Genomic DNA, 26047 nt, shown 5'->3' with positions numbered 1-26047 from the left:
GCATTAATCCACTTCAATTCCACAAACTTTGATTTCTGGGTATGTGCTTGAATCACCCCCACAAAAAAACTGGCAGTCTGGAAGTGCCCCAAAATGGAATGAAGGAATGAAGATTCCCAACCTGAAACTATTAGAAATCCACACATTCAGCAGTTCCTCTGGTTTCTGTGCTGTCACCAGAAATTCCGTGTACCCTTTATAGCATGTCCTTTTATTTTAAAAATGAAATCTGGGAGTCTCAGGAAACTGGCATCCAGTGCCACATCCTGTGGTTTGCAGAATCATGACGAACACATTATCCTTGACCTTCCTTATCCAAGCGGCAGGGTTGTGAAAGAAGCATTATTTGGAACAATTTGTTTTGTCTTCATTTTCCATATTAGATGTCCTCAGGATGAGTGGCATGCCTCGTCCCTTGTTGGCAACTCCATGTCCTCAACTCCATGCATTTTGGGCTTAGAATGACTTGATTCCTGTTCTGCTTTTCCCCTTCATACCACTATGCCTTTTTAGCTCTGTTCTGTAGGCAAAAGGACTAAATTGACTGAAGTCCCACTGCTCCCACTTAACCAGCTTGTGGGATGCAGCCATCATCATAATTTAATCACTCCCCAGACTGCTTCTATCTTCTATCCACACAGTGGTAATTGCTAAGGTAATATTTGCTGCTTGTTTGATGCAGTTTTTTAAAAGAGAGAGAGAGTTTGCAGAGGTGACAAAATCCTGTTGGTCCTCCTGCCTTTTTTCTGGACAACTTGCTTGTTTGGATCGGCAATTATTTTTTTGAAAAGATTTTCATTGGTAAAGTTGCTGCATTGAAATAAGCGCGCCTGCACATACACAGTCCAGGAAGTACTTCTGGGCAAATCTGAATCAACAAGGCATGCACAAAAGCACATATTTGCTCCTAACACAGCTGCCACTCGTTTCTGTTGGGTGTACACAGAAGACACTCCTAATGAATCATTGTGTTTTTAACTTCAACTTCTTCCTTGCCAGTCAAGTAGCTGTGTGTATATAGTTTTGTGGTGCTAGATGTCTGAACTAGATTGCCTCTTGATCTTGCCACATGATTCTGTGTCTTTCTCACTTTTCCATTTAATTTCCTTCCATCTGAACATGCCTTTGTGATGACCCCAATTATTTTTCCTCCCATTTTTAGGAGATTGTCAACTTTAACTGCCGGAAGCTTGTCGCCACAATGCCTCTCTTTGCAAATGCTGACCCAAATTTTGTAACGGCTATGCTGAGCAAGCTGCGGTTTGAGGTGTTCCAGCCTGGAGATTACATTATCCGAGAAGGGGCTGTGGGGAAAAAGATGTATTTCATTCAACATGGGGTTGCCGGTGTTATCACTAAATCCAGTAAAGAGATGAAGTTGACAGATGGCTCTTACTTTGGAGGTGAGTACAAAGGAAATGCATGCCTTGAGGTTTATATATAGAGGGAGTGAATGCAGATTAAACCCTTTGGATTCAGGAAGGTTATGAAGACAACATAGCACATCTGTTGGGTATATTTTCTCTTCCTTCCTTGAGGATTGTGGCAACAGGATACAGTAACTCATCTGAAAGCTTTCTACTGCACTCATTGCTAAATTGCCAAGAAGGATGGCCTGTGTCCTGATTTGCTAGTTCACTCACACTTCCACAGCATTTTGATTGCTCATTGGTTAATGGTTCACAGAAAAATGTTTAAGTTAATGCTGTATAAAAACATTGTGTTTGGGGGGACAGTGGTTGATACGAAATGACTGGTTGTGGTCTTCAAAAGTCATTGCTTGATGCTGCCGTCACTGACAAATGCATGCGTGAACTCACTATGATGCTGTTTATACGCAGTCACAGAGCACATGGATGTCTATTTGGCACAAAAAGAAACATGGCAGGACCTGCATTGGGTTATTTCCAACTGTATTTTATGTACCACTGGAACATGCACAATGGCACTTCTTCTCATTCCCCAGGAAGCTCTCCATGTCCTCTGATCTGCTCTATAATGTTGGGGGGACTCTCTGGAGCAGATTTGGGAGCTGAAGGGGCTTAAGAGGGAAGAGAAGAAAGGGAAGCTCCATTGCACAAGTATAATACTGCCCATGTGATGTTCAGTACAACCAATTGGCTTCTTCATGATTTTTTGTATGCAGTGACCATACTTAATGTTGCATATGCTGGTGCGTGGCAGCAAGGACAGTGGATCTGGAAGCTCCCCAGAGCAGTAGGGAAAGATGTCTTACAGGTATTGCTGTTCTTTAGATAGTACTTTTGGCGGTCTCCTACGTCAACATGGTAATAACTTCTTGAGGCGGGGAGAGAGAGCAATCTTGCAACAACTTCTCTTTCAGTTTGATTATATTTAGGCTTAATGACAAATAAATGTTTTCCGTGCCTTAGGAGAGACTAGGTGTGCAAAGATTCAATTAGCATAATATTATTTTGCATGGAAATAGCTTTAATCTTTGAATGCTTTCATTTTTATTAAACCTCAGAGATAGGCTTGCCATTTCCTGTCAAGTCTCCTATCCATTTGTGTTTATGAGTTTCAATAGCTTCTAACTAAGAGAATGGAGCAATATAACTTATCTAGCACACGCATGCACCAAACCGCCCAATTTTGATAATGAATCTGATAAGTGTACAGTGGTACCTCGAGTTACAAATGCCTCAGGTTACAGATTCTTGAGGTTACAAACTCTGCTAATCCGAAGTAGTACCTCTGGTTGAGAACTTTGCCCCAGGATGAGAACGGAAATCGCATGCCTCTGGTTAAGAACAGAACAAATTAAGTTCATAACTAGAGGTACCACTGTATGTTTCATTTTTAACTCACACAATATTAGCCTTCCTTAGAGCATAATCTCCTACATGGTGCCCATTCTAGTTTTGACCCCATCGTCTTCCCTGCTGAATTCTACAAGGGCAACACTGAGGCTGTGGGAGGAAGAAACTGATAGGCAGTCAAGGAGCTGTCAGGCGAATACAAATCATTCATAGAGCAGGAAAGAACTTGAGACATGGAATGCAATTAGCTTTTATTCACAGAAAGTAAACCACACAGCAGAGTCCCTGTGGCTCATCTCACCTAGCTTGAAGACGTTGCTGGAACTGACCACTGACTCCACCTTCCCCCTCTAGCCTCTCACTCCTGATCCCTCCCAAGCAGCTGTAGACTGCAGCGAGGGGGTGGACTTCTTCTCTGCGCCTGTCCTGCTTGGCCCTTTGCTCAGCAATGTCCTGGACTCTCCTCGAGCGGAGGGTGTCAGAGGGGGAGGAGAGCCAGCAGGACTGGGACTGTCCAGCTCCTGAGCAGCAGGGGCAACCTCTGACCCCTCCCTGTCTGAGTCGGCACTCACACTGAGACTCTCTGCCTCGAACCCTGCCCTGAAAGGGCCTCCTTCTTCTGACGCCCCCTCCCTCCCTGATCACTCAGCCCTCCTGCATCTAGCATCTCCCAGCTTGTCCCTTCTGCGAACTGGTCCCCTGTGTCCTACCATCACTGTCCTGGGTCTAGGTCGTCTTCTTCTGTTTCATCCCTGGGGGGCTCTTGGGCCGGCAATGCCCACTACCATTCCTCATGCAGCCAGTCCCTGACAGCCACCCTCTGAGCTGGTTGTAAGGAAGAAGGCAGATAGGTGAGGCCAGCTGAGTTTAGTGGGACAGCGCCCCATTTGCTCTAATAGACCAGCTTCTCCCGCTTGGGATTCTGAGTGTCTTCAGCACTAGAGATGTCAAATTAGCATAGTGCAGGTAGTACAATAAGCACAGCTTATCTTAGTCACCATAAGTGACTGTTTAGGAATGGATCAGTCTGTTGTTACCTTGTATGCATTTGGACTCTGCCTTGTTTTTTTAGCCCATTTACAAATTTCACTGTGCCTCCTTCTCTCTCTCTCAATTTGTGTATGTGTTTATTTGTACAGCGCCATCTATGAAGATGGCACTTTGCAAAGAATAGCTTTGACAGGTCGCTACCCTGAGGGGATTACAATCTAAAAATAGACACAAAGGAAACCTGAGGGAAAGGAGAGGGCCATAGAGGCCGGAATAAACAAAGGGAGGATATGTCATTATTTCAGTTACATATACATCAGTTAGTTATACCTAAAGTAGTGAAATATATGTCAGGGAACTGACATCGGAGCCAGAGGCGGAGGCTAGGCTCTCAAGCGATGCTGCAGAAGGGCCCAGCAGGGGGAGAGGCGGCTCACCAGCTGGGGAAAGAAATCAGTGTAACACCAGGGATAAAGGGGGGCAGATGGGGGAATCGGCGAGGGGGCTCCAGGACTCCTCGCCAGAGATCAGCGAGGAGAGCACGGGTCCTCCGCTACCCACGCCCTCCCTGCGCAGAAGGCTTCCGCGCAGGGAGAGTAGGAGGAGACTTGGAGTCCACTGACGGATTCTGCTAGCGACTGAACAGCCACAAAGTGCAGGGGCTGTCCAGACAGAAAAGGTTTAACAAGGCAACCTAGCCAGGAGTGGCACCAACTTGCGCACGAGCAACCCCTACATTTATTACAATATATATATGTATATTTGGGCCGGGGGGCAGGCGGGGTGTGTGTGTCTTCCTTTGACAGCTTTGTATCTGATGGAAGTGCATTCTAGTGCATGGACTGCAATATATGCTGCAATATATTTGTTTGCTTTGTCTTTTTGTAATGGGTTGTGTTTTGTTTTTGCGATAAAGAGCCATTTTCCATTTACTTCCTGCTAGTTGAAATGCCCAACACATGAATACGAGCCTATCCCTCTGCATTTAATAACTGAAAGACACGTAACTATAGCAATGTTGATTTGGAATTCAGCGGAACAGCAGTCTTGCCAGCAGGTCAGCAACAGGTCCTGTTTCCCCACCTACCCACCCACAAGTGTAGAGTGCTTTCGGATAAATACTGCAATTGTTTCATTTTGTTCCCCGCTGTGTGTCATTTGCTGCTGAATCCCCTCATTGCTTCTTCAGCCCACACTAGATGTGACATGCAGTCTCATGTATCCTTCACCTGACTATTTTTTTATTTAAAAAAACCCCAAAGCAGCCTTGGGGAGGGTTGTTGCTAATCCTTTCCCCATAGCTATTTTTCTGTTAAAAATCACACCACTTCCTCCCTCCCTCTCTAGCTTCTCCCCATATAGGGGGAAGCAGACGAAGAAAGAGACTCTTATAACAGAAAACCCAACAAAGCAGGTTTTATATGTTATACAGTCTGCATACATGACTACAGTCTGCATGCAGTGTAGGTCAGTCTTTCCCATATCCTGGACCCAAACTGTTTGGGGCTTTGAACATAGGAAGGGACATAGGAAACTTCCTCATTCCAAGCCAGATTATTTGCTTACTTGTTTGTTTTTGTTTTTGTTTTATAACTTCTTCATTGATACTTATTCGTAGCTATACAAAAATACGAACCCATTACAAGATATCTTTTTTTTTTAAATATAATAGACTAAGATAACCAGATACTTAGTTGGAAAAAGAACAAAGTCAGAAAGAAGAAAAGGCAAGAAAAAGAGAAACCCACTCTCTCTCACACACACACACACCAAAAAAAAGAAAGAAAGAGAGAAGGGGAGAGAAAAGGGAAATAAAGGGGAAAAAACTAAAAAACAACAACAAAATGAGCAAAAGGGTCATTTGTTGATCTAGCTTAATATTGCCCACACGGACTGGCAGCAGCTCTCCAGAGTTTCTGGCAGGGGACATTTCCAGCTGTAGTTGGAGATGCTGGGGATTGCACCAGGGAGCTTCCACATACAGAGCAGGTTTTCTGCCACTGCGCTACAGCCCTTCTCCATTATCGGCATGATAACTAGCACCTGGGACTGGGCTTGTAAGCAGGTGGAAAGCCAGTGCAATTGTTAAAGTACTGGTGCCATGAAGTCAGAATATGGGGCTGTTGCATTCAGTACCAAGTAAAACCTCTAGGCACGTTCAAGAGCAGTGCCATGTAATGTGTGTTGGATAAGCTAATCTCAAAATGACAAGATCATCCTTATCTACTTGAGGGCAAAACTGGGCCAAAGAGCCTTACCAGAGAACACGCCTGTTCCTTCAGGAGAAGTACAAAATTTTGAGCATCCCCACCGAGTTGGGCCTTCCTTTTTACCACCAGTATTTCCATCTTACATAAAACGCTTGTTGGATGTTTAGGATTGCAGGTTTTTTAATCTGAATACATCTGCATGCTATCTGCATGCACCTTTCCAATCTAGCTAAGATGTCTGGTTTCTGTGTACAAAATTCCATTGCAGGATCAAGGCCCAGTGTATTGTAAAAGTCCACAGTGTTTGCTTATCCATACAGAAATACATAGCTAAATGATAAAGGAAGAATGAGCTATGTCTTTTAATCCATGAATGTAGCCTGCCCCCAGCCACAATGACTCAAGTCCCAATAGACATCTCCTCTTCTCTAATCTTGGACCATGCTATAAAAGGAACAAACCTCTTGTGCTGCACACTTTCATCATTATTCTTAAGGGATCATGCAGTTGGTCAAGCCTTTCCTATATGTGACTTGCTAGTTGACGGTAACCCTTCTCCTATCCAGACTTGCTAATTGATGATCATCCGATCTTTTCAAAGTTCAATGTATGTCCGTACAAAGACTACCTAATTGCAGCTGGTTACACTAGACAGGGTGGTATGTATTGAGTTTCCCGACAACAACAGCTAATTTCTGGTTAGCTTAAAATGGGTGCTAATCTATCACAATGTTTACTAAGTTACATCCTGTTGCAGGAAGCAATCTGCTGGCAAAACTACTGGGTGAAATTTCAGACTTGGCTGGCAGTTAGGCATGGCATTAATGTCTTTCTTGAATCCCATGATTCAGAACTGCATCAAATCCTTCACTTTGGATTTTTACTTTTTTTTTTTAAGAAACAAGCCTGGTCGGTGCAGGAAAATAGAAAACCGAATCAGAACACATTAAGCCCTTGATGCCATTGAGGTCACTGGGAATCTTGCTTCCCCTGTAAAATGCCTTCCTCCCTCCAAACAGATGTGAACAGTGCTGTCAAAATGATATTTTCCATTGTACCTGGAACTTCTCACAGTCTTCACTGCATGCAGTACACTAGAGCAGGGGTGGCGAACCTCTGCTCAGAGGTCGAATGTGGTCTTCCATTCCTCTCACCAGCCCTTGGTACATTCCCACATGGCACTCCAGGCCTGACCTGTACCTTCAAGGATTCCCTCCTGCCATGAACTGTGATAATACCTTTCTCGGTTTGAGAGCTGAAGGTATGTGGAAACCTCTGGTCTTTGCATGGCTAGAATGCAGCCTGCTGTACAAAGCTAAGAGTCACACTCATTGCTCTGCCTGCCTTGACCTCTGGCCTCACTCTCCACTTGCACGCAGCCTCCAGAAAGTTGCCTGCGAGGAAATGCAACAATCTCAGGCTGAAAAAGTTCTCTATCCCAGTGTTAGAGGCAGAGAGCAGGAGACAGAATCACCATCTAAGTAGCAAGAAAGACACATGGGTGGGAGAGGGAGTTTGGAGGTGTGTGTGTTGATAGCAGTGGTGGCTGACTTTGGGGTCTAAAATTTCAGCAGCGCCCTGTGCAGTGCCAAAATTCAGTGCTCCCTCACCTCTTGTGCTCCATACTAAATAACAGTCGCAGCATCTCCAAGGCTCTGCACCCTCCCCTAAATCCATCTCTGATAGCAGAGGGGCAGGAGTTCTCAATTTCTATTAAAATCTGAGCCAGAGCAGAACTTTTAGAGCCTCAATTCTCACCTCATATTTAAGCCAAGTATTCCAAGCCAAAAACATTCTTATTTACACAACAAGAAAAACGAAACTGTGCAATACCTGTAATCTCAGAAGTCTTCCTGAACACAGACCACTATTCATTATGTGATTACCTGATTTGCGACCCAACTATTGTTAATTGTCTTTAGGATGTTATCCTCTGTGATATTTTAAAGGATCCTTACACAAAAGTTTGAGGAATGTTTTGTTTTGTTTTGTTTTGTTTTGTTTTGTTTTGTTTTGTTTTGTTTTGTTTTGTTTTGTTTTGTTTTTACAGTGCAGTTGAGGTAGACACATTAAGTAGATAAGAATTACGTTTGGATAAACAATGGAGTTAAGAAGTAAAAGAGCAGAAATGCAATGTTTGAATGATCCTTTGCACCAGCGATACCTTCCATTTTAATAGACATCATAATGATTTTCCATTAAATATTTCCCTTTACATCACATCTTGATGCATGGATGGCTCACTGAGAAGGCTGTGTGATTAATTTTAAACAACGATGCATGTAAATTGCTTCCCTTTCTTTCCAGCTAATTTAAATGGTGTGCTGTTTTAGAGTTCATTCAGTATGAGCTTTCAGTTTCAGCTGCATCCCCTCACCCCAGTGCACACACACTGCTCTGGATAACGCAAGTATTTCAGAAGAACTTGTTCCTGGTCAGTTCCTAACCTTCTACTTTCTATGGGTGGGCAAATGGATACTTTGGGTCATTAAACCTACATCTGTAATTAATAAAGTTTAGCTCCTGCTGCTTATTCAATTTCTAATGACAGTTACATGTGAGGGGGTGTACTTAAATTAACACCAGAGCAGTGAGTTGGTTTGGTGGTGGTGGTGGTGTTTTTAAAAAAGAGCCAAAATGCTATAGTTTCAAGTACATTTTTGTACGTACACATCAGGGGCAAGAATGCTCACACAAGCTGTGTGCACCTATCACATCAGATTTCAACTTGACCAACAGTGCAATCCTATACAAGCAGCGGTCAGTCCTACGCAGGTCTGAAAAAGAAAAAAAGTAGTAAATCTATTTTGCAGGATTTAGGAATTTGGGGAGAAGGGGGGACAAAGATTGACAAAGCTAAACTAGTGTAAAATCCAACTGTTTGTGTAGATTGCTGGAATTGTATACTGTAATTTTGGAACATTTTCCATACATAAAGGCAATGGAGGCTGGTGCATCTGCATGAATGGGCACTGTCCCACCAGCCTCAACCTGCCATCACCTGTCTACCTTCCTCCTTAAAACCAGTCAATGGGATGGCACTGACTGCCAGCTTCTTCCTTCTCCATCTCAGTGTTGCCCTTGTAGGATTTAGCACGGAAGAGGACGGGGACAAAACTTGAATAGCAAATGGATAATAGTTGAATTTTGGATTTTTAATGTATTTCTAAAATAAGACTGGACACTGCAAGCTCCAAACTGTTTAAGCCAACCTACAGGCAAAATAATTCCCTCTCCCTTCAAATGAATGGTTTGTGAATTATTACAGTTTTGCTTCCATAACTGTATTGCCTGGGTGTGGGTTGCTGACTAGGCAAAAGAGCCAAGTTTAAGCATTTTGCTGTTGCTTGCAGTATATCAGGGCACCAGCACTCCTCTTTTTATATTATCTTTAATGTTTTTATTGTGTTTGCATGATTTCTGACAGTAATGTAGCCATATCAGAACAGGATATTGCCTTTCAGTTTGTTTAGGTTGCTAAAGACTTTGACCTATCTGCTTATGGAGTTCCTCCCTGGTTTAGAGGAGCAGCTATCTCTGTTTTCTAGATCAGTACTGGAAAATTATGAACTGGGAAGCAGTGTAACATTGCATTATGTACGAGAAAATCCCTTTTAATTAGGCTCTGTGTACTCTGAAGTCACCACATCATAATGCATAAGATTAGTGAAAACAAATTCAGCATTGGCTTGTTCTTTGTAATGCAATCTGCCATTCTGTGCTTCCTTTGCACAGTTATGTATTTTTACACTTTGCCATACTGCAAAAATGGATATGACGAAAGCTGTGACCCACCATGTTAACTTTAAGCACATTATATTTTGGCTGTGTGTTTCCTTTTGTTTGAAATGTTGGTCATTTTAAGCCACTGCTCGGTCATATGTAACACATTGGATGTCTTTGCTGCTCTTTCATGACTCCCCAAATCTGCTGCCTGAGGTGGCCAGCTCACTCTGCCTAATGGTAGGGTTGGACACCTTATGTGCTACCAGGGGCAATACAAACAGTATAAAGCTGTTGCGCTTAAGTCCTGCTTGTGGGCTTTTTATGGGCTTCTGCTTGGCCACTGTGAGAATAGGAAGCTGGGCTAGATGGGCTTTTGGCCGGATTTGGCAGGACTGTTCTATATACATATATATATATATATATATACACACACACACACACACACACACACACACACACACACAATATATATATATGTGTGTGTGTGTGTGTGTGTGTGTACACACATATGTGTGTGTGTGTGTGTGTGTGTGTGTGTGTGTGTGTGTATATATAGATATAGATATAGATAGATAGATATACACTACACACACAGTTATATATATATAACTGTGGGAAACAGAATTCTGGACTAGACGGAGCATTGGTCTCTTGCTCTCCCTTTCTAATATTGATGGGTACAAATCTTAAGATTTATGAGCAAACAGAGCTGAGAACTGGTGACAGATGCTGAAATCCGAAGCTGCATTTCTCTGTAAGGGAGAAGGATGTGCGTATAAGAAAAGTGATTGACTGAATCCTCCAGCCATTTACTTAGTGTGAGCGGAAATCCGTTTGCTTGGAGTTCTTGAGGAGTCTTTAATCCATAATGAAATGGAGGGTCGTAAGAATTATCAATAAATGATTTCAACATCCGTAGAATTTAATAATTTCTTAGATTCCCTCTTCCCACCACAAAGAACTTATAGCTTGACCAATGAACCCCACAGCCAACGGGAAGCAAGACTCGGCTGTTTCATAGATAGACCTGGCTGAGTCCTCTTCTTCCTTTGCCTGCTGAAAACGACCATATGGCCTAGATAAACAGCTTGCCCATTTAGACAGCAACATAATATGCCTGGTACATGATGAAACACCCGCTCCCTGCTGAGAAATTAAAGCTGAAGTCAGCTTTCCTCAGCTGGAAGGATATAATTCATTACAGCCTATAATTTGAATTCTGCACCAGATGACAGAAAAGGCCTGGGTTCACTTGGAGGAGGCAGGACAATAAATACATACCTTCCCGCAGAAAAATGTATAGCAGTCTGGCCAATCCATATAGAAGCATAGAGTTGGAAGGGAACCCAAGGGTCATGTAATTCAACCCCCTGGAATGCAGCAATCTGGGATAAAATACAACAACTCCCTATGTTTCATTTATATCCTGCCTTTATTCTAATGAGATCAGAGCAGTCTATGTGGTCTTTACCCTACTTTGATCTTACAGCAACCCTGTTAGATAGGTAACTCCATGAGTTTAATGTCTGAGGGGGTTTGGAACCTGGATCTTTCCTTTTTAAAAAAAAATAATATTTATTAAAGTTTCAAAAGAAGAAAAATCACATTAATAAAAAATTAACAATAAAAAGGAAAAATACAAAGTAGAAAAAAGAAAAAACAGTTAAAAACAATTCCATCTTTTCATCACTTCTTTTACATTTACTTGTTTCCCGGACCTCCTCTTACCTCCCTCTTTTGTATTCCAATTCAATTTGTTAATCCAACAATTCCTTTCCCTCCTTTTTAATCCTAATCTTTAATCTTGATATATTATAACTTTAAATTTTTACATATTAAAAACCAATTTTTCCATATTCTTTTGTACCTGTACAGCTAGAAACCACTTAACTTCAATCCAACATCATTCTAACATTCATTAATTTTGCAATATTTCTGTAAATAGTCTTTAAATTTCTTCCAATCTTCTTCCGCCGACTCTTCTCCCTGGTCACGGATTCTGCCAGTCATTTCCGCCAATTCCATATAGTCCATCAATTTCATCTGCCATTCCTCCAGTGTGGGTAAGTCTTGTGTCTTCCAATGCTTTGCAATAAGTATTCTTGCTCCTGTTGTAGCATACATATGGAACCTGGATCTTTCCAGTCCTAGTCCAGCCACCACACCACAGCAGCTCTGTAACACCCAAGAGGGAGGGGAAAACAAAAAAGAATTGTCCGTGCCATTATTTATTGGTAAACTTTGCAATGATCTGTGACAAACAGATTTGAGAGCTCAGGTGTTCCTTAAATATCATTATGGAGTAATTGCCAGTTGCATGGACTGAGCTGGCGTTCGTAGAGAATCTTTGGCTGATAAGACCACTAGGACCAGGGCTGATGACGTTCAATATGTTTCTCCTTATACAAAGCTTTAAAATTAATAGCTCCATGCACCCTTTTAGTTCTTCATTTGCGCTTGTGCCATAACTGTGGTCTTTTAACAAAGGGCAGCATATAAATTTTATAATAAACGGAATTACGGGTTTTGTAAGGGTGATGTCTGTTGGCTTAGCAGTGGAGGCTGGTCCATAAAGGCCCTACCAACCCCAGTCTGTTCTCAGCTAGCCCCCATTGGCCTGCCTTCTTACTTGGAACTAGTCTAAGGGATGGTGCTCTTTCTCATTAGTTTCAGTATTGCTCTTGTCAAACTTAATATAGAAGAAGATGGGGACATAACTTGAATTAGTTTCTGCACCTCAGATTTCCATTCATGATTTGTAGATGCCTCTCTAGAAGTCCAGGGATGTGGGTGGCACTGTGGGTTAAACCACAGAGCCTAGGGCTTGCCGATCAGAAGGTCGGCAGTTCGAATCCCCGTGACGGGGTGAGCTCCTGTTGCTCGGTCCCTGCTCCTGCCAACCTAGCAGTTTGAAAGCACATCAAAGTGCAAGTAGATAAATAGGTACCGCTCCGGCGGGAAGGCAAACGGCGTTTCCGTGCACTGCTCTGGTTCGCCAGAAGCGGCTTAGTCATGCTGGCCACATGACCCGGAAGCTGTACGCCGGCTCCCTTGGCCAATAAAGCGAGATGAGCGCCGCAACCCCAGAGTCGGCCACGACTGAACCTAATGGTAGGGGTCCCTTTACCTTACCTCTAGAAGTCCTACCCTCTTACTGAAAGCCTTGACACAGGCTTAGCTGAACGCTAATTCTACATTCCAAAGGCATTACGACTGAATTTGCTTTGGAGATATGTGATGCCATCTGTTTTAGGGGCAGCACGAATCATGACTTTTTTCCTTTTAATTAAACCTGTAATTGTCATTATGCAGTTTGGCCTGAGGAAATAAACTGATGCTTTTTAGCATTGCCTTGCTGCCTTCAGATGATTCTCTTCCCATTAGGAAAGTGATCAACCTTCTTGTTTTTTAAAAGCAGTTTTCATGGGAGGAGTTGTTCATAAAGCTCAAGTAACTTAAAAAATAAATAAATCTGCCATTGAATGATGCTAGTACATAATTTTTAATTGGAGCTCAGCTAAATTTTTGTGTCTTTCGGTTTTAGTGTCAGGTGTTGCATTTAGTGTCAGGTGTTCAGCAAAGGAGAATCTTGAATTCAACAGCTAAAGAGGAGGAGAGAGAGAGAGAGAGTGCACAAAGAGACTGCATTCCTAAGATAGTTCACAGAACATCTAACAGGAACCACTGAACCTTTTGAGGCAGGCCACTGTGCAGTCCCTGCAATTTGTAAGACCAATGTCATCAAGCTCTATCCCACCCAACTGAGATGAGATGCAAGCCAAAATGTATTCCATCCATATACTCTGAATTTTTCTCCCCCATCCCAGTCCATGTTATCTATAAACCAGGTGGTGGACCAGTCAGATAGCCATGTGCTCTACTTTACAGTTCTCTGCTTGGAGAGCTCTGTTTGAAGGAATCTTCTATATAAAGACTCATAAGAAGGGTGAATATATAATCATAGGATTGTAGGGTTGGAAGGGACTGCAAGGGTCATCTAGTCCAGCTTCCTGCAATGCAGGAATCTTTTGCCCACCATGGGGCTCAAACCCACGACCTTGTGATTAAGAGCCTCATGCTCCACCAGCTGAGCTACCTGGGCCCTTGAAGTTGCCTGTCAACAACTAGCAGGCTGAGCAGCCACAAGTATCACCGGATCACAGCCTTCCCCACTGCAGTGAGATATATTTCTATTTAACTTACAGCCATCATTTCTAAATTTGCATTTATACATGTAATCTAGCATACGTACATGTTGGGTTGTTTTTTTTTTTAAAAAAAAATATCTCTGTTCTCATTTGTCCTCTCTTTTGGTGATGTGTCAGTGGCTATCCTGTTTGCCAGTTGCATGGACCTGAGCTGGCATTTGTAGAGTGTCTAGCAGGGCTGTGTCTCAGCTTTAGCTCAGTTGCAAAGCTCTGTTAAGGATTGTGTGACACCCTCCTTTCCAGGCCTCAAGAGCTTCTCTGAGCTACACCTTCTGGGCTGGCTCAGGACCACACAGTTTTCTGGAACCTTTTAAAAAAGAAACTACCCTTAGTTCTTTCCTCCTGTTTCCTTCTGGCGTACAGGACTTGGATGAGAAATAGACATAGTGCCAGGTGGGCAACTGAGAGCACAAATGCACACACAAACAGAAGTGTGTTTCCCCAATAGCAAAAAATACCGTATTTTTCGTTCTATAGGACGCACCGGTCCATAGGACGCACCTCGTTTTTTTGGGGGGGAAATGAATAAAAAAAATTATTCCCCCCCCCCCGCGGCTGCCGCCCCAAGCCTCGCGTGCTTCGGGCTGCAGGCTACCGCCCCAAGCCTCGCGCGCTCGGCGGGACCTCCCACCGGGCGCGCGAGGCTTGCAGACACTCGCCCGAAGCACGGGGAGCCCTCCGGAGGGCTCCCCGTGCTTCGGGCGACAGACTGCCGCCCCAAGCCTTGCGCGCTCGGTGGGACCTCCTGCCGGGCGCGCAAGGCTTGCAGACACTCGCCCGAAGCAAGGGGAGCCCTCCGGAGGGCTCCCCGTGCTTCGGGCGACAAGCTGCAGCCCCAAGCCTTGCGCGCTGGGCGGGACCTCCTGCCGGGCGCGCAAGGCTTGCAGACACTCGTCCGAAGCACGGGGAGCCCTCCGGAGGGCTCCCCGTGCTTCGGGCGACAAGCTGCAGCCCCAAGCCTTGCGCGCTCGGCGGGACCTCCTGCCGGGCGCGCAAGGCTTGCAGACACTCGCCCGAAGCACGGGGAGCCCTCCGGAGGGCTCCCCGTGCTTCGGGCGACAAGCTGCAGCCCCAAGCCTTGCGCGCTGGGCGGGACCTCCTGCCGGGCGCGCAAGGCTTGCAAACACTCGCCCGAAGCACGGGGAGCCCTCCGGAGGGCTCCCCGTGCTTCGGGCGACAAGCTGCCGCCCGAAGCCTCGCGCGCTCGGCGGGACCTCCTGCCGGGCGCGCAAGGCTTGCAGACACTCGCCCGAAGCACGGGGAGCCCTCCGGAGGGCTCCCCGTGCTTCGGGCGACAGGCTGCCGCCCCAAGCCTTGCGCGCTGGGCGGGACCTCCTGCCGGGCGCGCAAGGCTTGCAGACACTCGCCCGAAGCATGGGGAGCCCTCCGGAGGGCTCCCCGTGCTTCGGGCGACAGGCTGCTGCCCCAAGCCTCGCGCGCTCGGCGGGACCTCCTGCCGGGCGCGCAAGGCTTGCGGACACTCGCCGGGGCTGCAGGCTGCTGCCTGCAAGCCTTGTGAGCCCGCGGGAACTCCCACCGGGCTTGCAAGGCTTGCGGATAGCTTCCTGAAGCCTGGAGAGCGAGAGGGGTCGGTGCGCACCGATGCCTCTCGCTCTCCAGGCTTCAGCGAAAGCCTGCATTCGCTCCATAGGACGCACACACATTTCCCCTTCATTTTTGGAGGGGAAAAAGTGCGTCCTATGGAGCGAAAAATACGGTAAATAAAGCAAAAGCTCAGCTCAAATTTTAATGAGAGTTGCATAGTTGATCTTTTAATTGGGCCAGGATAAAAAAAGAAAGCTGGAAATACAGTCATACCTCGAGTTACAGCCGTTTCAGGTTGCGTCTTTTCGGGTTGCGGACTGCCGAAACCCGAAAGTACAGGAATGGGTTACTGCACATGCGCAGAAGCGCTAAATCGCAACCCGCACGTGCGCAGACACGGGTTGTGAACGCTGCGGGTTGCAAATGTGCATGCCACACAGATCACGTTCGCAACCCGAGCATCCACTGTATAATCAAACAATACAGCCCTAGAGGTCTAGGTAACCTAGTCATTTTCCTGGCTAGCCCTCTTCACTCAGGATATACCAAACCTTGTGTAAACACAGATATCTGCCTTATACTAAGTCTATGTAGCTTAGTATGGTCTGCACAGACTGGCAGTGGCAGGATTCTTTCTGTCCTGCCTGGAGATTCCCGGGGATTGAACCTGGAAGCTTCTACATGCAAGCAGATGCTCTACCAGTGAGCTATGATCCTCCTCCTTTAATTCTGAAGTAGCTATAAAAGAGCAGGTGAGGCACGAAATGCAACACAAGACTCAAAAACCAATCCGTCAGGCATGAATCACTGTAGTAAATTACAGTTCTCTGTGCAGGACAATAAGCACCCGTTGGATAAAAGTCAGATATGCTTCAGTTTAACACGGGGAATTCCAATACATCTCTCTTTAAAAGATTCCCCCTTCCAAATGAAGGAATGAACTCAGAATGTTAAGGGCAAAATAAGAGACTGAGGGGAAAATATTTTACATACCTTCTGAGAACTTTCTGCTAGCATGCTAAAATAGAATTGTAAAATTGTCCTAACTGGGATAATGATTAGTAGGCAAAACTGAAATGAAATGAAGGCAGCTCAGAGAAGGTGTGTGATTCAATAGTGACAATATTTATTAGTTACACAGCATATTTTAAAAATCAGGTGTTCTAACTAAATTTTAAACAAAAGACTCTGCTCTCCAGTCTTGTAAGGGGGGGGGGGGGAGAGACATTTAAAAAGTGGTGCAACAAAATGGAAAGAATGACCTCTTTAAATGATAATGTGAAATGCTTTGCACCCTTCACCATGTCGTGAGCCAATCCTGCTGCATCTGTGGGCCCTCCTGCTCATTCTGCTGAAGGGAACCCTGGACTCCTCCCCAACAGCACCTTTGACTCGCCAGATGTTATTGGACCTCCATCAGCCCCTGCCAGCACAGCCATTGGTCAGGAATCCTGGAAGAATATCTAGAGGACCATGGGCTCCCCATACTTTCATTAGACCTAAAATGTAACATAATGGATCATCTAAATATTTAAGATAATTTTATATTTCTCATTTGAATCTTCTGTCTCATCTAGCATTCACACTCATTGCTTATTTTTATTTATTTATAAGTATTTATATACCACAAAATCATAAAATATCTAGTTGGTGTACAACATCTAAACATTAAACACCGTTGAAAATGATATGGACAATCATTAAGGTGACTGGCTAATCAAAAATGCACACAGGTGTCCTGCTTTCAGAATGTTCGTTATCCACAAATTCTAGCGTGTGTGTGTGTGTGTGTGTGAGAGAGAGAGAGAGAGAGAGAGAGAGAGAGAGAGAGAAATTCACCCCTAATTGGTTTTTGGTTTTTTTAAGAACCATGCAATGCCTTTTACTAAACTGTCAGATAAGATTGATGAGAGCTCCTCCTCATTTAAATCTCTCCTACGATACGTCTGAATTTTCCGCTAGGATTTATAAATGAAGCCAATCCGATTCTTCCTCTGGGTGGTTTAAAGGTCAATTGTGGTTATATGGATTGGGCCCAAAGGAAGAGGGCAAGCAAATGAGGAATTGGTGAGCCCTCTGAAAGCCACCGAGGTCCCACAAAAACCTGGAGCTGGCGCTGATGCCAACAGACACACCCAAGGAATTTGTGGAATTTTTTCAACCACCCACTAATCACAATTCCAGCCACAGATTGCGCTCCCGGAGTAGCCAGTTCCAGAAGATAACAACCAGCAAGTGTAGATAGTCAAATGGGCTCCTTATGCCATGCAACCCTGTGCAAATGTCTCCCACAAACACAGAGCGCATCACCAGGTGCCTTCATGGAACTATGGGTAGGAAGTCTACAAAGAGAACTCTGAGGCTTCTGAATTTGAATCCACTTAGGAACAACACGTCCACTCAGGAAAAAAAATAAAAATAAATTAAACCATGGACTCTTGTATTGATATCTTTGTGAAGGGAGCCAGCATTTTTGCAGAGGAAAGTGGTGTGAGCCAATGACTAAGGACGAATGAATTTTACAATGTTACAGCTCGGAAAATTACATGAGGGCAGATGTCCAGTGTTCTCTGTTGACTCTATTGACTTAGTGTTATAACACCATCTATTTTGCAGGTATAATGTCACTCTGTTGTCAGGGGCAAGATCAACTCCTGAGCGATCACAGAATTTTGGCCTGTTTATCATCTTCCTTGACAAGAGTCCCTCCAATATTATTTCAACTGAGCGTGTGTGTGTGTGTGTGTTTTCAAGCATTGTGTGTTCCACCTGGACAAAGGGGTTTAGAAGCAATTGTATCCCTCTATCAGGAACACAGCTCAAGGATATAGGATTGCTCTGTTAGCCATATATAGTAGCTATTTTAGTTAGTTAACCACTTCCAGGATATCAATTGCTTGCTATTTAACGTTTTTTCGCAATCAAACATTTAAGAGGTTTCATAGGAAAGTGGAAAGATTTCTATATGAATTCCAGAAGTTCCCTTCCTCTCTTGCAATGTTTTCCCCCCTCCAGAACCAGAAGGTGGCCATTAATATCACACAGAATTATATTGGTCCCGTGGGATCAAGTTTCCTGCAAGAAATGGCACAGGGCTCGTGAGCCAATGGTTCTTCACAGCACTGTTTCAGTTGCAGGCATTCCCAAAGTGATAGTAAATGATAACCTCAAGTTAATTTAGTGTGATCCTCATATTAACGATTCACAAAATGATATATATATCCTCTTTCGCTCTGTTGATGAAGCTGCGTGCACAGGGACTTGTTAATAAACAGTTCTAAGCAGGGTTTGCCTCTACCAGAGCCTCTACCAGAGTGGTATTCAAATGTGGCAGCGGGGTTCCAATTTTGAAAATTTCATTTGGATGCCATCTCTAGCTAATAATGTGATTGCTAGCGTTTGAGAATGTCTCTGTATTGCTAACTGAATCCTTATTTTTAATATACAGTAAGTATGCTAATCACAACTAGGTCCAGATTTGCAAATCCTGGAAATGTGTGTCCTTTGGAGGGAGATGTGGTGGGTGTCCATCTTCGAAACACAGTAGCTCCTAATTTTCCTCCTACAAATGGAATGGAGTTCAAGTTCATGGAAGAGGGCTTCCCCTTCTGCCTTGCAGTCATGCTGCAACCTTGAAATCTGCTGCTGGGGGTTGGGGAAACCTTGAGAATAGTGTGGGAAATGGTGCTAGCAGGAAGAGGTGGTTCGAGGAAATAAGCCTCCCTTCAATGAGTTAAGTCCCAAGGCAACAGAATCACAAGGGCAACATATGAGGGAGACACACATTTCTCCATTCCTCCACCCCAGAGCAATGAAGCCTGGGGCAAAAAGCACCTGTGTCCCATCTCCCAACACGTTCTTCATGTGTATGGAGCACATGAAGAGGTGTGTGATTGGTGGGGCAGACCCTTGAGGAAGGGAGCATGTTAGCTTCCTTTATGACAACGCAAGGAGGGCAGTGACAAGAGGAACATCCACCTAGAGCAGCAAAATAGGCTGAGCGCAGTATGGGATCTGCATCTACTGAGAGAGGTTGGTAAGAAAAAAGCTCGGAGCCTTCTGATTTAGTGCAGGTACTAAATATCTTGATTTCCATGCAGGCATTTTATTTTATCAAAATGTTGCACTTTGCTGTTTCTATACAAGGGTATGCATGGGAAAGATGTTGCTCGACTACAACTCCCATCATCCCTGAGCATTGGGCTTGGCTGGTTGGGGCTGGTGGGAACTGGAGTCCATCAACGTCTGAAGGGCCACACATTCCTAGCCCTGTTCTGGGGTAAAAAAATATAATATCTTTATACAGGCAACCCGGTTGCTTTCTGGGTCATCATGCATGATGGCCCATTCCACCTGCTTTTCCAGCCACTTCCGGGTAGTCACGATGCATGCATGCATGGTTGTGCAACAACTGGACATGTGTCAATTGGTCGTTGCCTAGATTGAAATGGCAGGAAATAAACCTAACGAAATGAGCCTGAGTGAAGAGGCACGAGGGCTGTCACCAATGGAAGCAAAAGCTCTGAAAAGGCTCAATATGGAGGCCAAATGGCCGACATATTGGGAAATTTTGGAGCAAGAAGGAGATAAATTGAGACTGCAGAGTTTTGAAAAATTAAAAAATAAAGTGAGAGATTGGCTCCACTACTATCAGATAATGGAGGCATATAATTTGGATAAGAAAATAGGCTTCCAAGTGGAAAAATCAAAATTAGAAACAGAATTGTTAGAACCCAAAACTAAAAATTTGTCAAGAATGTATAACTTGCTGTTGAAATGGAATACTCAGGATGAAACGGTGAAATCTGCTATGATTAAATGGGCACAAGATGTTGGACATAATATTATGTTCGCTGACTGGGAACAGTTATGGACCACAGGTATGAAGTTTACGGCATGTAATGCCTTAAGAGAAAATATTATGAAAATGATATACAGGTGGTACATGACCCCAGTCAAGCTTGCGAAAATTTATCATTTGCCCGATAATAAATGTTGGAAATGTAAAGAAACTGAAGGTACATTATTTCACCTTTGGTGGACGTGCCCAAAGATTAAGGCTTTCTGGGAAATGATATATAATGAACTGAAAAAGGTATTTAAATATACCTTTCTGAAGAAACCAGAGGCCTTTAACTTGGGCATTGTCGGCCAACTGGTGCCAAAGAAGGACAGAACCTTTTTCATGTATGCTACAACAGCAGCAAGAATACTTATCGCAAAGTATTGGAAGACACAAGATCTACCCACTTTGGAAGAATGGCAGATGAAGGTGATTGACTACATGGAATTGGCGGAAATGACTGGCAGAATCCGAGACCAGGGAGAAGAGTCGGTGAAAGAAGACTGGAAAAAATTTAAGGACTATTTACAGAAATATTGCAAAATTAAGGAACTTTAGAAGGATGCTGGATAGAAATTAAGAGGTTTTTACCTGTAATGCTTTAAGAGACATGGGGGGAAAAAAAGGTTAACAATTGGGTAAAAGATTAATGGTAAGGATTTGCTGAACCACCAAACTGAATTGGAATACAAAGAAGGGAGGTATGAGGAGGTCTGGGGAAATAAGAGTAAGGAAGATAGGTTATGGAACATTATTGTGTTTTTAACTGTTTTATTTTGTATGTTTTTTCTTACTTTTTGCTTTTTTGCTGTAATTTACACTTTTTTCTTTGTTTTCTGTATTTTTGTGAAACTTTAATAAATATCATTTAAAAAAAAAAAAAAAGAGTGAAGAGGCACGAGGTGCTTACAAAACTCCAGGAAATATTGGAGCTGGGCTTGAACTGCTGCTGTCCTCCCCCCCTCTGCCGCTCACTCATCAGTTACCTTTTTAAACCATTTCATCTCTTTTCCTTCCTGTGTTTTGTTCTTCCCTTTATCCCAGAAATCTGCCTTTTGACCAAGGGCCGCCGCACCGCCAGTGTGAGAGCTGACACATACTGCCGCCTGTATTCTCTCTCTGTGGACAACTTCAACGAGGTTCTGGAGGAGTACCCCATGATGAGAAGAGCCTTTGAAACAGTAGCCATTGACAGGCTGGATAGGATAGGTATGTTTTTGGTGTCCCCCCCCCCCTTTTCTGTTCATATAGCACCAGCCACAGAAGTATTTGTCTTTTAGGTCAAGAAAACTAAAACATTGTGCTCTACTAATGTAGTGGTATCTTTCAAGGTATGGAGGGATAAATAGCTGCAGTAAATAAATGCAAAAATAAGGGCCAAGCCAAGACATTTTGCTGCCTGAGGACAAGATGGCTTCCCTATACACTGCACCTGAGGGGAGCAGAAGTTAGTTTGCTTAGTGGGGTTAAGGCAGACTGTGTGGCACACGCACAAACACACCTCTGTCCTCTTCGCACTTCGTCACCGCTCCCCAACTTCCCAGCATGTGCTATCTGAGGCAGATACCTCTCTCTGCCAAATAATAGGGCCAACCCAATAATGATAACTGTTTGAAGAAGACTGGGCATGATAGCATGTGTATATGTGTGTGAGGAGGAGGAAAGGAAGCAAAGCCACACTTTTCTGCATGTTAAAAGCTCCCCACCCCCAGGACTATTTTGGCTGCCGCACCCTGGAACAGAGCTTCTGAAGCTCCAAGGTAGGGTCAGAAGAGGAATCCACCAAACTCAGACTTCCAAGCAGGCACAACTGACTCAAGCTGGGCAGATCATGACTCAAATCAGATCATGGGTTCACTTCAGAATCCACTGTTCTGAGGGTCCCTCTATGAAGCAGTCCAAGAGGCTGCAGTGTGATCTCCATTCCTCCAAAATTTATTTCTTTCCACACAGTCTGGAGTGGGAAGCATTTGGTGGTGCTGCTTGTTGCTGTATACCGTGCATACAATACAGCAAGTCCCCTGGGGAGCAATGGGACCTAATGACATTCTGTTGCTTTCAGAAGGAATTATAAGGACGTTTTCATGGCTGCCACCATGTAAACACAAAAGGTGGTGGATTACCTGTTTTAAAAGTTTAAAGGAAAGAAGTATATTTTAGATCAATGGATCACCCTTGGAAGTACTTAAAAAAAAAAAACAGCTTTGTGTTTCTTTGTGGATTTTTAATAATTTTCCCTTTAAAAATCCACATGGAAATTTGATGGACTTAGTTCTGTCCCCATGGAGAACTGATGTGGACCAGACTTTAATGGGTCCATCCATCCCTGCTCCAGGGCGACATGGATTACTACTTTGTTCAACATTGCTTAGTTTGCATACTTCAGTTTGCACAAATGAGTCATCCGTTGTAATGGGTGAAATAGGAGAACCCTGCAGCTCTCTGCATCTGCAGCCCCTGCACCCCCTAGTCCTTTGGTACATGACTCTCCCCACATGTTTGCATGTTGCAGTGGAAAGATGAAAACAAGGAAGGACAGCTCACTTGCTTTCAGATCTTCTTGTGACCTATAAAAGAGTCTTGCTGAATCTTAACCATTTGAGTTTTTGCAGAATCTCTAAAACATTTTGCAAAGGCAAGAGTAGCATGCAAGAAGCATTGGAGACACTAGGAGAGGTAAGGGTGAGAATAAGGAAGGTACAATCTTTTGCATGACTCCAGATATATGCAGAGTTGGTGCCAGGCCCACAGCAAAATGTAGCAAGTACCAAAGTCTGGGGGCCACACCACTGTCCCACAGAGCTCTGAGAGCAGGTATTTCAGGTATTTTAGACCCAATTAATTTAAGGCTTTATATGTCAAAATTAAGACCTTGAATTGGGCCCAGAAGCAAAGAGGTACCTAGTGCCGTTCTCTCAATATGAGTTCTGTTGGCCATTCCAGTCTGGTTGCTGCATTCTGTACAAGCTGCAGTTTCCGAGTCTCTCTCCTCCCCACCCCCGTGCATTGCAATAGTCCAGTCTGGAGGTTACCAGAGCTTGGGTCACTGTTGCCGAGTCATTTCTCTCCAGGAAAGGTCGTAGCTGGCGAACTAGCTGTAGCTGGAAGTTGGTGCTCCGAGGCCACCTCGAATGACAATGCTGGATCCAGGAGCACCCCCAAACTATGAACCTGCCCTTTCCCAGGGGAGAGCAACCTTAGGACAGGACACCTCTCCACTTCCCGGACTCAAGAACTCGGCACACAATACCTCCATCTTGGCTGGATTCAATTTCCATTTATTGGCGCCCATCCACACCATAACCACCTCTAGGCTCTGGTCCAGAACTCAACAGCTTCTGATTCAGATGGAACAGAGAGATAGAGCTGGGTGCCATCAGCATACTGATGACATCTCACTTCAAATCCCCTGATGAAATCTCCCAGGAGCTTCATATAGATGTCAGACAACATGGGTGACAAGATGGAGCCCTGTAGGACACCACAGGTCAATTCCCATGGCGCCGAACAGTGGCTCCCAATTGTCACCGCTGGACACAGCCCCATAGGTAGGAGCAGAATCACTGCAATGCAGTGCAGCGCATGCTAAGTTTTATGAGAGTGTCATGATTATTCTGCTGTCTTTTGCCATTCTTATTGTTTTTCCGTTCCTTTTATACACCACTTTGATTCCTTTTAATAGTAAGGTGGCTTATAAATGTTTTAAATAAAGAGCCACGGATACTGCAGAGAAGTGGCCAAAATCAAATATTAATACTTTTAAAACCTAAAAAAAAAAAAAATGCAGCCCACTATCCCATTCCATTCCATTAAATGGCCATGTTGATTTATGAATAAGAGATGTGTTGCTATAAAAGAGAAAGTGTAAGTGAAATTTAAGTAATCCGAGGCTCTCACATATCCCCTGAGAATCTAAGTTTGGAAGTCATGCTTATTATTGTTTATTAATCATGTATAGAGGCTGTCAGCAGCATTCTTAGGAAAGGTCATTATTGCACAGATAGTGAAGGGGGGGAGGGTCTCTGAGTCTGTGAGCCAAAATGATAGGACCATATTTGTGTATGGCTTGGATTTAGTGAATTATGGCTAGCCTAGTGAATACAGTATCAAGGCTGTTTTTAAGTTGGCAAACGTGGCAGACCTGTGCAGTACGTCACCGATTTGTCAGAAATATTCTTCGAACCACCACAGACCAGCAGCATGGAGACAATCAGCCAGGCCAAATTTTGAGCTGGAAATTCACCATTTCACTATCCTCAAATTATCCAGATGATCACCAAGGTTCATAGACATGTACCAACCCCCACCCCACCTGTAGGAATTTTTATTAGTATTATCATTCATTGCAATTGGTGGGTTACTTCTTTTTTATATAACAAAAAGTAACCCAAAGCAACTCACAAAAATAGCACAAAGGTTGGAATGCATATAAAAACCAAAACAAACTGAAAACCCCAAAACACGGCATTCTTGGCAGTGGTGCTCTCCCTGTGGAATGCCCTCCCTTCAGATGTTAAGGAGATAAAGAACTACACAACTTTTAGAAGACATCTGAAGGCATCCCTGTATAGGGAAGTTTTTAATGTTTGATGTTTTATATGTGCTGGAAGCCCCCCCAGAGTGGCTGGGTACAAATAATAAAATGATTATTAATTGTTATTACTAAAAAGGCAGGTCAAATGCATCCCAGCTGCTGAAAGGAGGCCACAAAAATCTAAAACCCTCCAGTTTAAGGGATGAAAGCCTAGGTAAAAAGAAAGATTTTTGCCAGCTGATAGTGGTGGCGCCAGGAATGCCTCCCTGGGGAGAGCATTTCATAAGAAGGGCTCATTCTCATGTTGCCAGCCTCCGAACCACCCTTGGAGGGGGCATGGAAAGAAGGCCCTCAGGTGCTGAATGTATCTTCAGTTTCCAAAGCAGTGCTGTTTATTCAAACTGCAGATTAGTTCGGGCGATTGCTGCAAATGCATTCAAATGTATGAGATTTTGCTCTGCTGTAGGGCATTGTTTCAAGGGTCATGCAAGTTGTTTTTGAGGCCTGTAGACTTACTTTGGGGGCAGTGGATGATATAGATCTCACGTTCCGCAGCACCCAAACCAAGTATAGTCAGTTTGCATTGCATTGACTTGTGTTACACAACCAGGTACTAAATAACATCCCCTGAGTTCATATTAGTTCACAGCCATTTGGGAAGATTACTACTCTCAATCTGGTGGTCACTACTTAAGCAATGTTTAATAATTAGTTCCAGGAAATGTGTTAAATGGACACATGTATTTATAACTTACATAACACATTGGGCATTTCAAAAATTAGGGCAGCTCAACAAGGAGAGGCAGAGAGAGAGAGAGACTCTTTTAACACAACCTAGTTACTTCATTTCCTTTCCTTTCCACTGCTGGCAACCTGTCATGATTGGATTGCAAAGTATATTTGCACGTTAAGAGTCAAACCGGTCCCCACAATAATAGGAGTAAAATGCTGAAGTATTAGCAGGCACCAGCCTTTATCGTTAGCAAATAGTAAAATGCTCATCACGATGGTGGTCAGTGTGTTAAGTGGTTTTCTGGGGACAGGACTGCTAACCACAGTTCATAGGATGCTTCAAATCCATGTAAATATTCATGCAAACATTTCATAGGATGCAGAGCAAATCAGACGCTGGCATCGTTTGGATTCTGGTGCACCATTTTTATTTCAGCAAGCATTTCCGGAACATTCTTTTTTATCTGGCCACTTTTAAT

The 26047-nt window shown here is 44.0% G+C and overlaps 1 protein-coding gene across 1 annotated transcript in view; it reads left to right on the top strand.

The window, feature by feature from the left end:
• Positions 1-26047, top strand: part of HCN1 (hyperpolarization activated cyclic nucleotide gated potassium channel 1) — a 184272-nt gene that overhangs the window by 152872 nt on the left and 5353 nt on the right. Inside the window, exons 6-7 of the mRNA XM_080972498.1 lie at positions 1163-1403; positions 21347-21511. Coding sequence (XP_080828624.1) covers positions 1163-1403; positions 21347-21511 — 406 coding nt within the window. The remainder of the gene's footprint in view (positions 1-1162; positions 1404-21346; positions 21512-26047) is intronic.

The sequence above is a fragment of the Podarcis pityusensis genome (genome assembly GCF_964106645.2).
Source record: "Podarcis pityusensis genome assembly, chromosome: 11".
Classification (NCBI taxonomy): domain Eukaryota; kingdom Metazoa; phylum Chordata; class Lepidosauria; order Squamata; family Lacertidae; genus Podarcis; species Podarcis pityusensis.
The sequence above is the reverse complement of the archived record's forward strand: the minus strand, read 5'-3'. Positions and strand labels throughout refer to the sequence as shown.